The sequence below is a fragment of the Chiloscyllium punctatum genome, chromosome 24 (assembly GCF_047496795.1).
Source record: "Chiloscyllium punctatum isolate Juve2018m chromosome 24, sChiPun1.3, whole genome shotgun sequence".
Lineage (NCBI taxonomy): Eukaryota > Metazoa > Chordata > Chondrichthyes > Orectolobiformes > Hemiscylliidae > Chiloscyllium > Chiloscyllium punctatum.
The window spans coordinates 58,753,859-58,774,042 of record NC_092762.1 but is presented as its reverse complement, the minus strand read 5'-3'; the positions used below and the strand labels follow the sequence as shown (position 1 = coordinate 58,774,042).

General features: G+C 39.0%; 1 protein-coding gene across 3 annotated transcripts in view; it reads left to right on the top strand.

Annotated features, from left to right (window-relative positions):
- The first annotated feature begins 1,686 nt into the window (after positions 1-1,686).
- The window catches only part of arid3a (AT-rich interactive domain 3A), a 102,875-nt gene continuing 84,377 nt past the window's right edge, over positions 1,687-20,184 (top strand). For all 3 annotated transcript variants that reach the window (XM_072593924.1, XM_072593923.1, XM_072593922.1), the window contains exon 1: positions 1,687-2,601. In XM_072593924.1, the coding sequence (XP_072450025.1) occupies positions 1,888-2,601 (714 nt within the window). In that variant the 5' untranslated portion in view covers positions 1,687-1,887. The remainder of the gene's footprint in view (positions 2,602-20,184) is intronic.

Sequence of the window (20,184 nt, the reverse complement as noted above, 5' to 3'; positions counted from 1 at the left end):
GTAGCAGTGCTAACCACTGAGCCACCGTGTTCTCAAGTGGTTGGTTTTCTATAAACTATTTTAATGATTAGCTTATTTATAAACCATTAGATTCATTCATATTTTATGGGCCAAATATGATCAACTAACTTCTAGGAGAAACAGAAGACTTTTGACAGCTTAGATTGATTGTTGCTTTTATATTAAATAAAACAACAATTTATTTAGATGGCAAGCATTTGGCTTTACTTAGTTGACTAGAATAGAAATTCAGTTTAGGAAAAGATTGGCATTTATATAATGTCTTTCAGGACATCTCACAGCATTTGCAACAAATTAAATATCTTGAATTGTAGTTGCAATTGTAATGTAGGAAATGCAGCACTCAATTTGTGTCGAGTAAGCTCCGCGATCAGCAATATGATAATAGGTAACCTGTTTTATTTAGTGATGTGATCGGGGTGTTGATATTGGCAAGAAAATCAGGGATAATTTTGCTTCCCTCTTTGAAGTTTTGCCAAGGGATCTTTTACATTGTTTGACAGAGCAAGCCAGGTCTCATGTTATTTGAAAGGTAATACCTCTAGCTGATGTCAGTCTAGACTTTTGTGCATGGTAGACGGATCCTGTGCCCACAATCTTCGGTCTCAGAATTGAGAGTTCTATTTACTGAAACATAGCTGACTCAAATTTGGAGACAAAGTTGGTTTTATTTTCTCTGGACAAGCTTCCATTGTTTCTGACATTCACCAATCACCCTTTCACAGTCTTCAAGCTGAAGGCAAAATCATGTTTGCCTGTAATTCTACCACAGTCAAAAATATCTTTAGCAACATTCAACAGATAGAAATTGGTATAAAAGTAAACTACGACAGATATTTGAAATCTGAAATATAAACAAAACTTAGTAGGTCAAATAAAATTTCTGAAAATAATTTATGATTTGGATTGCAGTGACTTGTTTTTAAGGTAGAAACTGGACTTTCCTTGAACTGTGAAAACAGACAATTGAAAATTGAGTCTATTTTACATCAAAATCATTTTTCTTCAATTAAGTTAATGGAAACTAATCAGCTGTTGTGAAAAAAATATGCTGCAAATTTACTAATATCTACATCCATGCCATTGTTGAAGATCATTCGTACTCCCAATACTAGGTACATGTTGAAAGCATGACCAAAGTAATTGTAGTGAGCAAGTAGAACAGACTATTGTTCTGACAAGAATTATCACATTCTGGAAAGGAAAAATAACCAAAGAAATTCAAGATATGGGGTAAAATCGAAAAATGCTAGATATGAAATCCACGGGGAGATGGATTAAGTACAGAACCCTTTGCTTTTCCCGATCTGATAAGATCATAATCTCTACTTAATGTTAATGAACCTTGTATGTTGACATTTCGTTCTCATTTTTAACTTTGTATTTTCACCAGTTGCCGTTGTAACTTTATTTTATGCTGTGTTGTTTCCTACATTCAAATGTTATGTAGTATAGGTGATCATCTCAAGAAGCAAACTACAATTATGTTTCACCCTCAGTTTTTTTTCCCTACGCATTTTAAAAAAAAGTTAACGTTTATCTCTACCACGGATGTGTAATGTCTTACAACATTAATTCCAACGGCTTTTTCTGCCTCAGGGATAGATAAACACCTGAATGGCAATCTAGACGAAAAGTTGCGGAATCTCTCTGACCCCCGAACCCCTCCCCCTTCCAGTTGCAAAGAGTGGAGTTGAGTAGTGGCTGAGCAGATCAGTCCCCTCCGCCTGTTTCTTATTACTCTTTATCAATATCAGCCCCGTGCAAACAGATCGGCAGAACGTAAGCAAAGGATACTTACTGCGATTAGAGAGAGTGCGTGTGAGAGTGAGAGAGAGAGAGAGAGAGAGAGGGGCTGGGATAGCCATGAAGTTGCAGGCGGTGATGGAAAACCTGCAGAGGCAGCAGCGTGCGCGCCTCGAGCTCGAGGCCCGGCAACAGCAGAACGAGCAGCATCACCAGCAACAGCCCCAGTCCTCGCGTGCGCGCCTTCAGCTCCAGGCCCAACAACAACAACAACAGCAGCAGCAGCAGCAAATTCAAATGGAGCAGCGCGAGCCTCGCAGGCTAACGGCCGAGTTTTCCAACGACAACAAGATCCTGGTGATTGCGCAGCAGAGCATCGCTGCTCAGCAAACAGCAGCACTGGCCGCCATGAGAGCAGCGGCAGCAGCCGCAGGGGCTGACGTTTCAGCCCAACGAGTTCTCGACGAAGGAGACGAAGAGGAACTGGGTATGGAACGAGGCGATAGCCCGAGGCTTTCCGAAACCAGCGAGGCCTTATCTGGGGGAGATGAAATGGATCGGGGAGAAGAAGAGGAAGAGACCGCGGAGCCGCGTTATCCCGATCCTTTAGGGTCCGAGGAAGACATGGCTGCTGAGGAGGAAGAAGAATTCGAGGACGAGATGGCTGAGGAAGGAGGTAGCGGAGTAAAAGAGAGGGGAATGCACCACTCTGGTGAGGTGCATCGTTTGCCCGGGCAGCGGCGCCCTATAACCGGGCTCCCTTGCCAGCCACACCCGCAGATGCAGCAAGTCCAGGATCAGGCCGAGTGGACATATGAGGAACAGTTTAAACAGGTATTTACAAACTTGTAAAATCTAACATTTGCCAATTTAGTTTATTCAGTTCTGTCATGCGATTAGCGTCCTAAGTTCGCGCATATTAAAAATGGTTTTAACGTTAATTTCATATATGGGTTTAATTTTGAATTTAACTATCTGCACATTTTGCGAATCTTTCAATGTTAAACGCTGGGGAGAGGAGGAGGAGTTCGCAATTGACGTTTGACCCCAGGCATGTTAAGTCTGCAACAAATGCATACACGACGACGACCGGCATGTAATCCCTAGATGGCATTTGGTAATATGCTGAATGGCAACTGCTTTCGTCCCCTTGTTTGGATGAAATATTTATGACATAACCAGAGCAAATTTTTTTGGTTTGCAGAAATTTATCATTAAAATATTTAGGAAGGAACTGATAAATACTACAGTGAGATTTGATATTTGTATATAATTTTGTTTTTTAATACTTGTCATGTGGGTAATGTGAAAAAGTGGCAATAATTAGGTATGCACACATTTCACTTTGAAATACATTTTTCTTCAATTTTATAAACTGAAGACTTAGTCAAAATTTCTAAGTGCTTTGAAGCAGGTGATCCACTTGATTCTTGATATCTTTCTGTTCTACCTGCTTAATTAAACCAAAATAAACCTTTACTGAAGTGTAACTGAGAAATGTTGCGTATTCAGTTTTGTCTTGGATAATTACTGCTAAAAGCCTTTTAAATATGTTGAAAGTTTGAAATATTGTACAAGTTAGGTAACTGAAAACTTACAGTATGCAGAAGCTAAAATTATGCTTCAGTGAGAAATTTCAAAAGCTATTGGTTTTTGGCAAAAGATCAAAAATGAGTATGCTGGTTTGTTTGGATATCATCCAAACCATTTAGTGGTTTCTGTGTTTGGCAGCATTTAAGCAAATGTTACAGCATAAATTTAAGGCCTAGGAGATTATTATAATGACTGCAACAAAAATGTAAATACAGGGTGGACCCTTGCCAAATATTCAAAATAGTTTGCACTAATCTGAATCTAAAGTCATTAAACCCAGTGTAGTGGAATGTCTTCAGTTCAAAGATCTCAGCAATCCTAATGTTTTCAATTATTTCCTGTTGATTTTAAGTTAACATCTTGCATTTATGTCTGTAATTTTGGGTAAACGCTGCTAACGAAGGCAAAACCATGATGTGTACTGAAGTATGTCTTGTGTTTCATGATGTATACATTTTCACTTAACCATGGTACATATGAATGGAGATTAGAATGTTGATTTTAAAAACAATTGTATAACTGAGAAATTGAGATTTAAACATGAAATTTGTCAATTGTAATTAAATGCATAAAATAATTGAATTAGTGTAATCACTGAACTTTTAAGCAATGCCAGGAATTTGAGTTACTCGCTTTTAGTTTTGTTCTGTTATTTCAATTTAGTGCAGGAACATGTAATGAAAACTAAGCTTATACTGAATTTGTGACTGTCAACTGTTGATATACTTTTTTCTCTCTGAATTAATTTCTCACTGGCTGAGAACTGGTTTCCTGTCGTTCCATTACTTAAGATTGGAAGGAGGAAGAAATCGAGAAACTGTAGATCAATCTGTTTAAATATCAATTGTAGGGAAGTTCCCTGAGTCTATTATTGGTGTCCTGAGTAGCTGAGTACAGTATTTGAGCAGGTATGAACTAATCAAAGAGAGACAGCATGGATTTGTAACAGGTAGTTGTGATGAATTGATTCAGTCTTTTCAGGAGCTTCCTAACAAAATGGCCAGTCATTGTAATTTGCATTTAATGGCCTTTCAGAAGCTAATTGAGGCTTCATACTGAAAAATATAACTAAGTAAGCATAGAATAGTGGAATTTTGGAACTAAGATTAATTTCATATTGTCAAGCCTTTAAAACTATTGAGGAGCAAATTGGTTTGGTACCAATTTACCATATGAATGTCATAATGCACATGTTTAAAAATAATTATCAAAAAGGATAATAGAAAGTTTCCTTTAATCTTTAAAAGATTTGGAATACAGAAGGGAGGAAGTGATCCTTCAGTTGTAAGGAACCTTGGTCACTCCTCACCTGGCTACTGTGTCTCATGATATTTTCATTAATGAAAATGTAAAATGAGTTAAGTATTGAGGATAGTCTTTATAAAATTGGGTTGTATTTCGTTTAGCAGCTGCAAGTGTTGAATTTCATTTTTAAGTTGCATATAAGGCTCAGTTGCAATGCTGGATCGTGTTGATGCTTTGTGGCCACAGTTCACAAGGTATGTTAAGAGTGAGGATGACAATTTACTTCATCTTAATTCACAAAGAAAGAGATTCCAATTCTTCCATTTTGTTGTTTATTTTCCCTTCACTGTTCAAAATGTTAATCACGCTTTGTGTAAAAGATGTTTTGATATTTGTCCTAAACTTGCCTATTTTTAGTTTGCACCTGTTGAAATCTTATTCTATTCTTGATTGAATTTTTATTATTCCAGTTTTTCTCTCTCCCTCCTTTCATTCCCTTTTCACTGTCTTATATATCTCTCTTTATTAAATCCCTTCTTAGATGCCTATTTTTCAGCTTGGTAAGCCCAGGTTTCTCAAATATTATCAGAGCTGAAACTCCTGGCATAAGGATTCATATTTTCTCTACTGCTTAAATGTCTGTTGTTTCTCAGTGACCAGATCTGCACACTATACTCAAGGTGTGGTCTGACCAGTGCATTCTGCAAGGTTTGAACATTATTTCCTCTATTGTTTTTGTTTTAACTGCAGTTCTGATTTTATTTGCTGACCATTTGCAGATGGTATAGTTATTTCAACACTTCACTTAGGAAGGAGAAGTAGCAACTTATGAAGTACTTCCTGTTCTTTTTGCATAACTTATTCAATTGATTATCATTTGCAAATATTACCAGTTTACAAAGCTTTGAATCCAAATTAATGATGTCAAGGAAAACTCCTAGCAGAGTTTTTGTGCATCCTATTCAACATAGCAGCCAACTCCAAAATGATCTTCCAGCCAGTTTCTCATCCACTTCAAAATTTTATTGTCAAATCCCCTAAATGCAACCAAAAAAACCTTGTGGGGAGTTTTATTAAAGGCATTTTAGAAATCCAAGCACACCTGCTGTAAGGTAGTCCACTTAGATTGTCACATCCTTGAGCAAATAAATCAAGGAGTTGAATAGGAAAGATCTTCCGTTTATATAGAAATCTAACTGCTGCATTATTGCATGGGTAGACCTAAGTTCACACATAACTGATTTAATTAATCTTGGAACAAACAGAATATGCGAGTTGCCAATTTTTGGTTTTTGAATATGGCATTACTGCTTGCTTCAAGCTCCCCCGTTTTGATTCCTTCATACTAAAGTGACTCTCTTGTCTTCCAGCACTGAAGAAATACTATCAAACCCTGGTGAATTATTTGTTTTAAAGCTCTTCAGCTTGAGATTTTTTAATCTCATTTACATTGAAGACATGCATTTGTCTTTGATATTTTTGGAGAGAGAACTTATTTTTTCTTTTTGCCTTCTGCATGCTTTGAAGATTCATTTATTTAAAATAAATTTAGTATTTAACTTTCAGGAATATCTACATCCTTTTATTGCCCTTGTGATGTCAGCTGGTCCAGCCTCTGATCCACTTTGTGTCTCCCCTGATAATGGCAAAAAGGTATGGATTAAAATAAGCTCTGAAGTGTTGGTTCAACCTATGGAGTCTGGAGTCATTTGTCAGGCGAACAGAGTTCTCTTCTTCACCTACAACTTGAGATGGAGCACAACTTGATTGTTCGAAGATTTTCTCGCTCTGCATCTTTGTAGAGATTCTGCCCGTGCACATGCCCAGTTGGGCTTCAGTAGGGTAATTATGCTGCCAAAATGCACATCTGATAGTGGATCAAAGAAATGCTAAGCCAACAATACGGGAATGTGTGAGGTTATGCACTTTGGTTGGAAGAGTACAGGCATAGACTATTCTAAATGGATAAGAAGTCTGACTCACAAAGGGACTATGGAGTCCTAGGATAGTCTTAAGGTTAGCATGCAGGTTCAGTTGGTAGTTAGGAAGACAAAGGCAATATTAGCATTTGTTTCAAGAGGGCTAGAATGCAAGTGTTCAGGGATCTATTGCTGAGGCTGCATAAGTCACTGGTCAGTTTACATTTGAGATATTGAGAGCAACTTTGGACCCCGTATCTAAGGAAGGATGTGCAGGCTTGGAAGCGCCCACAGGAAGTTTACAAAAATGATCCTGACTATCAAGGGATAGTCATATGAGGAGCAGTTTTGCACTCTGGATCTGTACTCAGTAGAATTTAGAAGAATGAGTGAGGGAAATCTATTGAACCTTACAGAATAATGAGAGGTCTTGTGTAGAGTGGACATGGAGAGGATGTTTCTATTAGTAGAGAGGCCAGGACCTGAGTGAACACCTCAAGTGAAGGGACAACCCTTTAGAACTGAGATGACTCTTCAGCTAGAGGGTGGTGACTGTGTGGAACTCGTTGCTACAGAAAGCTGTGGAGGCCAAGTTATTGAATGTCTTTAATTCAGAGTGAAATAGGCTCTTGATTATTAAGGGGATCAGAGGTTACAGGGAGAAGGCAGGAAAATGCCTGATCTAATGGCAGAGCAGACTCAATGAGCCAAATGCTTAATACTCCTATTATTTTACAATCTTCTCTGGCGTGGATATGTGCAGCTTCAACAACAGTCAGAAAGCTCAACGCAGTCCAGGACAAAGCAGACCTGTTGATTGGCATGCAATCCATTGTCTTTTAACATTCACTCCCTTCACTATTGATGTACAGTGACAGGAGTGTGTACTGTCGACCAGATGCGATTAAGTAATTCACCAAGCCTTCTTAAACAGCACCTTCTAAATCTGCAACTTCAATCAGCTAGAAAGTGGAGGGCAGCAGGTGCTTGGGAACTTCGCCATTTGAAGTTTTCCTCTAAGCTACACACAATCCTGTCTTGGAGCTATATCACTGTGTTCCTTCTCTATCGCTCAGTCAAAATTGTGGGCACCCTTTCTAACAGTGCTGTGAGTGTGCCTCCAGTCCCAAGGATTGTAATGGAGAAAGCAGATAACCACCACTACCTTTGACAGGGCAATTAGGGAAAGGCTACAAATGTGTAAATCATGTGAAAGATTAATGTAGATTTTTGTGATCAAATCGTTTCTCTTTAGTTATGCTTTTCAAGTTTCCATGTTTTGTGTGGCATGTTTTGTGTGATCATTTATATGTCAATGAATTCATTCTCACTGCAGAATATGTGAAGGAAATTTTAATCCTTCATTTCATTGTTAATCAACTGATTACTCCCACCAATGTCTTTTTCCTAATCCTGACTCAAAATATCGATTAGTCTATATGCCTGCTGCTCCTTGGATGCTGCCTGACTTGCTATGCTTTTCCAGCTCCACGCTTTTCCAGCTCCACACTTTTCGACTGCCAATAGTAAGTGTTCTGCATGATAGATAATAATTTGAGCGATGCTAAAGGCATGTGAAAAAAGCAGTACATTAGCTCTGAGTGACTTTAATCTTCATGTAACTTGGGAAGTAAATTGGCAAAGGTAGCCAGAAAGATGAATTCAGACAGTATATTTGAAACCGTTTCCTAGAACAGTATATTGTGCATCTGACTAAGGATCAAGCTAATTTGGATCTTGCATTGACCAAAAAAAGGGTGAAAATAAACAAGGCAAGCTAGCAAGTAATATAAAAATGGGCAGTAAAAGCTTTTTAATATATTAAAAGGAACAATGAGGTCAAAGTGAATGTTGAGAACAAGGTTGGCAAAATAATAAGTAATCAAGATATGGCAGAGGTCTTTTGTAAAAAGTATCTTGCATTAGCCTTCATGGTGAAAAACGCTAATAGCATTCCAAGATACTAATAATCAAGGGACAAACTATCACTATTGGAGAAAGAACTCGAGAAAATAGTGGGGTTAAAAATATAAGCCCCTGGTCTTGATGGGTTGCGTCTAGGATTTTAAAGGAAGTAGCTACAGAGATGGTGGATGCATCTTTGAAAAATCCTTTTGATTCTGGAAAAGTCACAGAAAACTAGAAAACTGCAACCATAACATAATCAAGCAGAGTCAGCATGTCTTCATGCCTGACAAATTTACTACAGTTCTTTTGAAGAGGTAACAAGCAGAACAGATAGAGAAGCAGTAGACGCATTTGAATTTCCAAAAGGTGTTTGATTGGTTACTGCATAGGGACACTTAATGTTGAGAGTAATATATTAGTCTGGAAGATGTTTTACTACTCACAGACGTAGTTAGAATAAATGGGATATTTTTGAGGTTGATACTTTTCAACTAATGGAGTGCCTCTGGGATTAATGCTGGGCCAAAATAATTTACAGTGCATATTATAGATTCTGATCATGGAAGTGAAAGTGCTATCAGCAAGTTTGCAGAGGACACTAGAATTGGTGAGAAAGCAAATTAGGATGACGCAGGGAGTCTTCTGTGGGATATCAACAAACGTAGAAAAGTAGATGCAGAAGTAGACCCTTTGAGTCTGCACCATCACGCAATATGATCATGGCTTTCCGTATCCCATTCCAGCTTTCTCTCCATACCTCTTGATCTATTTAACTGCAAGGGCTACGTCCAGCTCCCTCTCGAATATATTTAATAAACTGGCCCCAACAGCTTTCTGTGGTAGAGAATTCCACAAGTGAAGAAATTCTTCCTTGTCTAAGTTCTGAATGGCCTACCCTTTATTCTTCGAGTGTGACCCCTAGTTCTTTACTTACCCTTCATTGGGAACATTCTTCGGCATTTACCTGTCCAGTCCCATCAGGATACTATCTGCTTCTGCGACCACCCCAAACCCCAATCCTTCTAAATTCCAGTGAGTACAAGCCCAATCCATCCAGTCTTTCTTCACATATCAGTTCTGCCAACCTGGAAATCAGTCTAGTGAACCTTTGATGGATTCCCTCAATAGCAAGAATGTCCTTGTTCAGACTAGGAAACCAACACTGCACACAGTACTGGAGGTGTGGCCCCTCCAAGGTTCTGCACAACTGCAGCAAGCTATCTCTACCCCTTAACTCAAATACCTTGCTATGAATACCTAGCCAGCTTGCCATTAGCTTTCCTTACCTCCTGCTGTGCCTGCATGCCAATCTTCAACGACTGTTCCACCATGATACCCAGTTCTTGTTGTACCTTTTCCTAAACTGGCGCCATTCAGATAATCTACTTTTCTGTTTTTGCCACCACTTTGGATAATCTTCCATTTATCCACATTTATATTGCATTTGCCAAGTTATTGCCCACTCAGCCAGCCTGTCCAAGTCATGCTGCAACTTCTTAGTGGCCTCCTTATAGCGCACATTGCCACCCAGCTCAATCTGCAAATTTGGAGTTAGTATTCAATTCCTTCATCCAAATCGTCAATGTATGTTGTGAAATGCTAGGGTCCCAGCACTGAATCCTACCCCACTTGTCACTGCCTGCCACTCTGAAAAAGGCCTGATTATGCCAACACACTGCTTCTTGTCCGTTCACCAGTTCTCTATTCACATCAATACATCACCTCTGTTATCATTTTGTTTACTAACCTTGTGGGATCTTTTGAAAGCCTTTTAAAGTTCAGGTACACAACATCCAATAATTCACCCTCTACTAATCTCCTCCTCAAAGAAATTCCAGATTCGTCAAGCATGATTAGTGAATCCTTGCTGACTGGGACCAATCCTGTTACTGCTTTCCAAATGTTTAGGTATTGCACCCTTATTAATTGAGTGCAGCTTTTTCCCCACCACCAATAGGCTAAGCAGCCTATAATTCTCTGTTTTCTCCCTTGCCCGAAACACCCCCACACTCCCTCCCTCTCGCGCACCACAGAGTGATGGAAGCGGATCACCATTGTGTCCACTATTTCCACAGCTACATCCTTAACTTCTCTGGGATGCAGAGGAAATCTCTGTGGACCTACTGGGTTTTCCCAATACCATTTCCTGACAAACAAGGATTTCCTACAGTTTGTCCTCCATGCTTGACATTGTGTTCCTAACGTTTCCTGAAGGTTATTTGTGTCCTCCTTTAGTGAAGATAGAGTTAAAGTATTTGTTCAACTGGTCTTCCATCTCCTTGTTGTCCATTATACGTTCACCTGATTCTAACTGTAAGGCACCTATGTTTGTCTTCACCAGTCTTTTCCTTTTCACAAGGTATGATAGTGGGCAAAGTCTTGGCAGATGCAATATAATGTAGGAAAATATGAGAGTATCCAGTTTGGCAGGCAGAATAGAGTAGCTTAATATTGTTAAGATGGAGAAAGCTGTAGCACAGAGGGATTTGGAGGGTCCTCGTGTATGAATCACAAAAAAGCTATCATCCAAATGTAGTGGGTAACAGGAAAGACAAAAGGATTGTTGGCCTTTGTTTCAAAGATAATGGAGTATTAAAAATAGGGAGACCTTGCTAAAACCAGACATTGCAAGCTGGAATACTGTGGATAGTTTTGAGTGTGATTTATTGTTGTCACATGTACCAAGACACAGTGAAAAGTGTTGTTTTGCAAGCCATACAAGCAGATCATACCAAACAAAGTGCATCAGGGTAGCAGAATAGAGTGCAGAATAATGTCCCCTCATTTAAGGAAAGATATACTGGCATTGGAGGCAGTCCAGAAATGTTCATTGGTTAATTCTGGCTGTGGAAGGATTTCTTATATAGAGAGGTTGAGTAGGTTAGGCTTATACATTGGAGTTTAGATTAGGAGGTGACCATATAAGATTTTTTAGGGGGCTTGATGGTATGGAGAAACTTTGTTTCCCCATTTGGGAGAACATATACAACCAGAGGACATGGTGTCCAGTGTACACAGTGGCCCATTTAAGCCATACGTGGAGGCATATTTTTCTCTGGGCATATGGAATCCATGGAATTTTTGTACTGCAGAAGACTGTTAAGGCTGGGACATTAAGTGTATTCAAGGCTGAGAAATTTTTAATCAGTAAGGGAATGAAGCTTTGGGGACAAAGGCAGGAAAGTAAAGCTGAGGATTAACGGATCAGGCTTAGTCTCATTGAATAGTGGATCAGACTTATTGTGCCAAATGGTCTATTTCTGCTCCTATATTTTGAAATTCTTACGATCAATAATCTTTTCATCTCCTGGTCAATGTTATTTTCTCATAAATATGTTTCACTCGTAATTTTTACTCCAACATTGGCAAGCTTTGGTAAAAAAAACTTTGCGAAAAACAACTTTTTTCCCCCTTAAATTCCTTTTACACTTTACTTACTGTTGTGCGGGGTGGGGTGTGGGGGGTGCCTATGAAAATGTCCTTTTATGGTATATCTAGCAAGAATTGATGTATGCGCACTAGGCATAAACCTTACATTTTTTTAGCCATGATGTTCATGTTGTTCCTATTCAAATGGGTGATGCTGACTCAAACCTTTATTCATAAATTTTTCATCTTAAAGTGAGTTTTTTTCCTCCTTTTCTGGGGTCACTAGATTATTCTTTTCTTGTGCTTTATCAAGGTTAGAAACATGCAGGACCATATACAGATATATTCAAAATTCAAAAAATAAGGTAGAAGTTGCCTTTCAGTATCTTGAGTACATTTACCTGCTGTCTAATTCTAACTGGAGTTAGAATTCTTCAATTTACTCCTCTTCACTTGTCATCAAACTTAAACTATATTCAAGGTTATCTAATTTCCTCTCAAATTGCTCTTTTGTTTTGCAAACGAAGCCTTTAACACTCGCCATTCATTTGGAAACCATTTTCTCTCTCACTTCATTTTCAAATCAGTGACTTCCTCCATTTATCATCCAGTCCTACTCAGTTCTGGTATTGGTTTTGTTCCTAATCTGTCAGTGTCTTTCAGGTTGTTCCTTTTTGCCAAACTTTCCAGTCTTTTTAAGGTCAAGAAGCTGAAACATTTTGCCTTTTGAAGTTCTTCATTACTTTTAATGAAGCTTTGAAAATCTTCTGTTTTTTTTAATGTCTTTTGTAAATCTGGCAGAGCTACCATTTCTTAACTTTGATTTTATGTTTAATCTTTTTTGTTCTTCGGATGTGAGCATCACTGGTGAGGCCAGTGGTGTCTTTTTAAATCTTTAGTGGGTTGACAGTTTTTTTTGAAACAGTAGGTTTATTATTATATGTCGTTTTTTACATATTTATAACATGCCTTTTTATGGTATATCCAGCATCACCTAATTGTCCTGAGTGCCCATGCAACTTTACATTTTTTAGCCACAGTGTACATTATAATGTTCGTACTTATTTGTGGGGGGGTGGTGGTGGTGGGAGTCCAATCCTAGAGGGCATAGGTGTAAGGTGAGAGAAAAAAAACTTAACAGGACCCAAAGGGCAACCTTTTCATGCAGAGGGTGGTGTGTGTATAGAATAAATTGCTGGAGGAAGTGGTAGAGGCTGGTACAATTGCATCATTTTAAAAGGCATCGGGATGGGTATAGTAGTAGAAAGGGTTTAGCAGGATATAGGCCACATGTTGGCAAATGGGACTAGATTAATTTCGGATATCTGATTGGCATGGATGAATTGAACCAAAGGGTCTGTTTCCGTGCTGTACATCCCTATGACTCTCTGAAGATTAGTTAAAAAGCTACAAATATTTTGAGTCAGTTGTGAGTGTAATTTGCTCCCGGATTTTTTTTGTTGTCGAATTTTTGTTGTCTCAATAAACTGTGGAACAGGGCTTTGCACATCACCTAAAACACGTATCCTTTTCAAAGTTTGGGAGAAGATTTGTAGCCCGGGTGCTCGTTGTTGTGGTACACCTACGGGCGAGAGACGCTAAGACAAGCCAGGAAATGGGAATCCTGTGCCAACCGCCTAAGCGCCACACATGAACAACTCCGGTTCCTGCACAAATGCCGAACAGAACCACAACATGTATCCTGGATTAGTGCCATGCAGAAACAGGCCATTTGGTTATTGAGTTTCTACCAGTTCTTTTGATAAACAATTCGAATAATCCCTTCCCCATATATCCAAATCCCTCTTGGAGGATCCTGTTGAATCCATACCCGTAATCCAATCAAATAGTGCATTCCAAACACTCACTACTTGTGTTTTTTTAAATTAAAAAATGTAGTTACTTATACCTTGGACAACCAATGGGACTAAGCAAATGTTTTATATAGGTGAGCATAATTATTTCACTTTTATATTATGTGCTAGCTTTATAAATCCTTTTTTAGTCTCTTCTATCACTTTCAACATTATGATGTAAAGGAATACTAGGAAGTAAGTTCTAAAGAAGAAAATTTCCGATTGCTGCAGATTATCCAAAGAAATAACCAAAATTCTTAACACCAATTGGAACTTCCAGTAGTGAACTTTTCAACTCCTAAACCTTGATTAGCATCTCTGGTATTTATTTAGGAGCATCTGAGTTTAAACAGATATAATGTTGTCCCTGTACTATTTCCATCTTGCAGTAGTGAGAGATGCGTGTCAAAGTGACCAAGTCGTGAGATTAGACTAATGGGGTGGAATCAAACAAAGTGTCCTTTAATATTTTACAATATTATTTGTGTGACTTCAGAAACTCGAATGAGAGAAAATGATACAGCATGGAAAGAGACCCTTCAGTCCAACTTCAAACTAAACTAGTCCTATTTGGTCATATCCTTGAAAACCTGTCTGATTCATGTACCTGCCCAATATCTTTTAAATGTTGTGACTGTACCCACCTCTACTACTTCCTCTCGCAGTTCATTCCACCCTCTGTGTAAAGTAGTTGCCCCTCTGGTGTCTTTTTAAATTTTTCTCCTTTCACCTTAAAGTTATGCTGTCTAGTTTTGAACTCTCCAAGCCTAGGGAAAACACCTTTGCTATTCACCTTATCTATGCCTCTCATGATTTTACAAGCCTCTATAAGGTTACCCTCGATCTCTTACGTTCCAGTGGAAAAATTCCAGCTTATTCAGCCTCTCCTTATAACAGACCTTCCACTCCCGGTAACATCCTTTTTAAATATTTTCTGCATCCTCTCCAATTTAATAATAATCTTCCTATAGCAGGGTGACCAAAACCGTACACAGTACTCCAAAAGTGGCCTCACCAATGTCTTGTAGAGCCACAGCATGATGTCCCAACTGCTATACTGAGCAATGAAGGCAAACATTTCAAATGCCTTCTTTACCACACTGTCTACCTGTAATGCAACTTGCAATGAGCTATGAATTTGAACCCCTGCATTTCTGTTCTTTAACGCGACCCAGGGCCCTAACATTAGTACTACAAGTTCTGCCCTTTTTCATCTTATCAAAATGCAACATTGTACATTTATCTAAATTAAACTCCATCTGCCACTCCTCCTCCCAAATCGCCCAATTAATCAAGATCCCTTTGTAATCTTAGATAACCTTCCTCACTGACAACTGTGCCACCAATTTTGATGTCTGATTAGGAGATCAGTGACAAACCATTTTGATAACAAAAAAAAGTTATGGCTTTTTAAAAAAAAAATTCCCTAATACCCTTCCCCCTCCCCACCCCCAGCAGCCATTTTATATTCTTTTAGCTGTTTTCCTCCAAGTAAGTGGGGTAATATCTTTTGTCTGTTGGAGTTGAATAAGTGAGGAAATGAACTTGCATCATCATTGTTATCAGTTATGATCTATTAGTTTGTAAAAAGTGTACAGTTTCTATTAGCATTTCATTTATCTCTTAGTTTTCACATTTTTAAACCATTTTTTGATGGCTGTTGCCATAAAATCCTCTTTCTGGCATTTTGTCAGCATTGTACCAAGACCAGAGTCTTTTAAATGTTTGGTAAAACTAACATTGTGTAATTCCAGAAATGTTCAATATTCTATTTGCACAAGAAGGCTGAGGTTGCTACAGTTTTATATGTTGAAATATGTGCAGACATTGTTTCAGTCGCTATACAGACAAAATGGAGAAAATAAAAAAAATTAAACCCACTCCAGACAGATGTTCCTACATGATCTCACGTGTGCCTGTTTAAAGACTTGACATGTTCACTTGCAATCTGAAGAAAGCTAAACTGAACATAAATCAGCATTTTAATTTTTCAATTGCATTAGTGTCTACTAATGGGTGTATAACTGTGTATTCTAATTTAGATTAAGTTAACAATGAGGCAACAGAAATGAAACTCTTTGAATATCAAAGTTTACAAAAATCAAATGTATCACACCATTGAGTAATTAATATAAATATGAGCTGAGCTGCTTTTCTTTTCAGTGAAGTTCTGAAGGCATAGAGACAAGCCTTTCAGCCTGTAGATTCTATGGCAGCAATTTTGTCATTCCCATTCACTTTCTGTATGCCAGGCATGCAGACTACTGTAAGGCTGAAACAGAGCTTCAGAGTCGATAGAGAGCAGGTCATGCTTGTTAGGCATTTATATTTGTTTCCCAGTGGATGTCGGTTTCTAGGTAGGGAAAGAGTCCAGATAAGAGAGAATCATAGAATCCCTATGAATCCAGAGAATCCATATCCCTGGGAAAACAAGTCATTCGGTCCAACAAGCCCACACCAAGCCTCTGAAGAGTATCCCACCCAGACTCATTCCTCTACCCTATTACTTCACATTTCCCCTGACTAATAGACCTAACCTACACATCTCTGAACACTGTGGGCAATTTAGCATGGCCAATTCCCCTAACCTGCACATCTTTGGACTGTGGGAGGAATCCAGAGCACCTAGAAGAAACCCATGCAGACATGGAGAGAATGTGCAAACTCCACACACAGTTGCCCAGGCTTGTAATCGAACCTGGGTCCCTGGCGCAGTGAGCCTTAAGTGTTAACCACGGAGCCACTGTGCTACACTATAGATTTACATTAAAACCTTTGCAAATCTTAGTCTTTTGTTGGCTAATTCTCCATATGGATATCAATTGTATAAAATATTCTTGTAGCCCTGCAGATTTTATTTCCTTCAAGTGTTCATCCCATTTAGTTTTGAAATAATTCATCATTTCCATCACCTTTTGAACAATTTCTTCACACCCATCCTCCATTCCTAGATCACTTACCTAGAACCTTAAATTAATGTCCCCTAATCCATGTACCATCAGATAATGAAAACATTTTTTCTTTGTCTATCTGATCTAAATCTGTCGTAACTTTTTGTACCTGTATCAAATCATCTTTGTTCCAGGGAAAACACCTGGATTCATTAAATTAACCTTATGACAAACATCTCACTTCCCTGGAACCATTCTGGTAAGTCTTCCCTACATCCTTTCGAGGTCCCACATAACTTGAGAGCTAAATATTTTTGAATCAGCCTGTTCAGAGATGTTATTACACATCTCTGGAGCAAGTAGGATTTCAACCAGGACTTCCTGGTCCATAGGTAGGAATGATACCAGAATGCTACATGAGCTTTAACTTGAGGACTAAGAAATATGGTATGTTGATTAGATGCACCTGCTTACACAACTTGCAGTCTTTTATTTTAAAGAACTATTGCTTACTGCACATGAGCAATTACAAAACAAAGTGTGATATAGGCCAAGTCTCTGAGAGCATCAGTAAAAACAAAATCAGAAAATAGTGATTAAATCAGGCACTATTTGGCTTGAAGATTGGCTTAGTTACATCACATGCTGAACTAAATTATATTCTGAAGGAAGAGATGAGGATTAGAAGGTCTGGTAATCTGTTCTGAAAATTGTTGGTGTAAGGTGTGTTTAAAGATTCTAATCAGCTAATTAAATCTCCGCCATAATGTAAAACGGTTTTAAACTATATTTCTTGTGAATAATTAATTTTTTAACAGCAGTGTCACTTGCCCATCCCTTATTTATTTTATATTGTTACGGTCTAAAACAACATTTTTATTTTGTAAGCCAGTAACAGTAAGCCATCACTCATGGCAGTAAGAATCGCTTGGAGCAGACCATCTACCTATATTGATATCTGATTTCCTTCCACAAAGGGTCTTAGTGTGTGAATTGAATTTTTATGGCCATCTGATTCTTTTGTCACTATGTAAATTTATTCCTCCATGAGAAGAATGAAGAATTTTGATGTTTGTCTTTTAATAGAAACTGAATATTGTATACTTGATATTAACATATTATTTACCTTCACATTGATAACTTTTTTGTTGAATCATGGTATCATTTTGCTAAATGGGACAAACTTTGAACAGATCTAACAACTCAAGGCATCCATGAGGCTCTGTGGGCGATCAACAGCTGCAGAATTATACTCTCAACGCAATCTACAACCACATATCCTGGCATATCCCCCACTGTACCATTGTCATCAAGCCAAGGAATCAGTCCTGGTTCATTGAAGCGTGAAGATGGCATGCAGGAGCAGGAACAGACATACCTAAAAATGTAGTGTTAGCCTGGTGAAGCCACCGAATGGGGGAACTTGCATGCCAATCGCAAGAATTGATAGGATACAAGCTCTGCAGTCCTGCCACATCATGATGGACGATTAATCAACTCACTGGAGGCAGACACTACACATTAGTGCTAAAGATAAGGCTGAAGCATTCACAACAACTTTCAACTAAAAGTACCAAATGAATAATTCATCTTGACCTCCTCCAGAGGTCCCCAATGTTACACATGCCAATCCTCAGGGGATCTATCCTGGTTCATTGAAGGGTGCAGGAGGGTATGCCAGGAACAGGAATAGGCATACCTGAAATGTAGTGTCAGTCTGGTGAAGCTACAGAATGGGGCAACTTGGTCCAATTTGATTCACTGCATATGATGTTAAGAAACGATTGGAGGCGGTGCTTGCTGGAAAGACTGTGGGCCCTGACAACACTCCAGCAAAAGTACTGAAGAGTTGTGCTCTAGATCTTAGCATTGCCAAACAGTTCCAGTATAGCTACTATACTGGATTCTATCTGACAATGTGGAAAAGTGTAGGCTTGCCTTGTATCCAAAACGCAGGACCAATCCAATTTGGCCAATTGCTGCCCCATCAGTCAACTCTCAATCATCAGCACGTTGATGGAAGGTGACATTAACAGTGCTATCAAGCAGTATCTGCTCAGCAATAACCTGCTCCCAACACATAGTTTGTTGTTTTGCTATGGTCATTCAGCTTCAAACCTCATTGCAGCCTGGTTCAAACATACACAAAAGAACTGAGCACCACAGCTGAAATAAGAATGACTGCCCCGACATCATATTTGCATTTGATCAAGCCTGGCATTATGAAGACCTAGCAAAACTGAAGGAGTTTTTGGAGATCACTCATCTCAGTTCTAGGACGTTTCCTCAGGAGTCCCTTAGGGTAGTGTCCTAGGCCAAACTATTTTGAGCTGCTTCATCTTCCCTCTAACATAATGTTAGACTTAGGGATGTTCACTTTGAGCAGTGTTCAGCACCATTTGCTGCACTTCAGACACTGTTCAAATGTAGCAAGATCTGGACATTATCCAGGCCTGATAGATGGCAAAAACAAATGTCACCCAAGTGCTAGGCAATGACCAAGAGACAATCTAATCACCAACCTTTGACATTCAGTGGCATTACCATCACTGAACCTCCCCACTATCAGCATGCTTGGGATACCAATGATCAAAAACTGAATAGGACTTGCCATATCAACACTGGCTACAAGAGCATTTCAGAAACTAGAAATACTGACTTCCCAAAGCCAATCCACTATCTATAAGGCATAAGTGAGGAGTGTGAGGAAATACTTCCCCACATGTTTGAGTGAGTGCAGTGCTAGCAACTCGCAAGCTTGATACCAGCCAGGGCAAAGCGCCCACATAATTGGCACCACAACTGCAAATATCCATTCTGTCCACCAGCAAAGCTAAGTAGCAGTAGTATACTATCTCTACAAGACGTATTGCAGAAATTCACCAAAGGTCCTTAGCACCTTCTAACCTCACTACCACTACACCTCAAAAGCCAAAGGCAGCAGATACATGGGAGCACAACCCACTTGCAATTTCTGCCCTAAGCTACTCATCCTTCTTTACTTAGAAATATATTGTTGTTCCTTAAGTGGTGTTGGGTCAAAATCCTACAATACCTTCCCCAACATCATTGTGGGTCTACCTGCAGTACTTGTTCATCCAAGTAAGTTTGAGAGGTTGGTCCCCTCAATGACCTTTCCAGGCAGTGCATTCCTGACCCCCACCACAGTCTGGGTGAAAACAATGGATTTGAGATGTTAGGCTTACTGGTCTATAATTCTTCAGTTTCTCTCTACCTCCCTTTTTGAATACTGGAATAACATTTGCTACCCTCTAGTCTGGAGGGTCTCTTCCAGAGTCTATAGAATCCTGGAAGATGACCACCAATGCATCCACTATTTCTAGACCACTTCCTTAAGTACCTGGAATGTAGATTATCAGGCTCTGTGGAGTTATCTGCCTTCAATCCCCTCAATTTTCCCAGCATCATTTCTCTACTAATATTGATCTTCCTCAGTTTTTCCCTCTCACTAAATCTTGCATTCTTCAACGTTTTTGGTATCTTTTTTGTGAAGACAGAGCCAAAATATGTATCAGTTGCTCAGCCATTTCTTTGTCCCCTATTATACATTACCCCTGTTTTCTGTCTGTAAGAGACCTACATTTGTCTCTCTAATCTCTTCCTGCACCTTTAGAA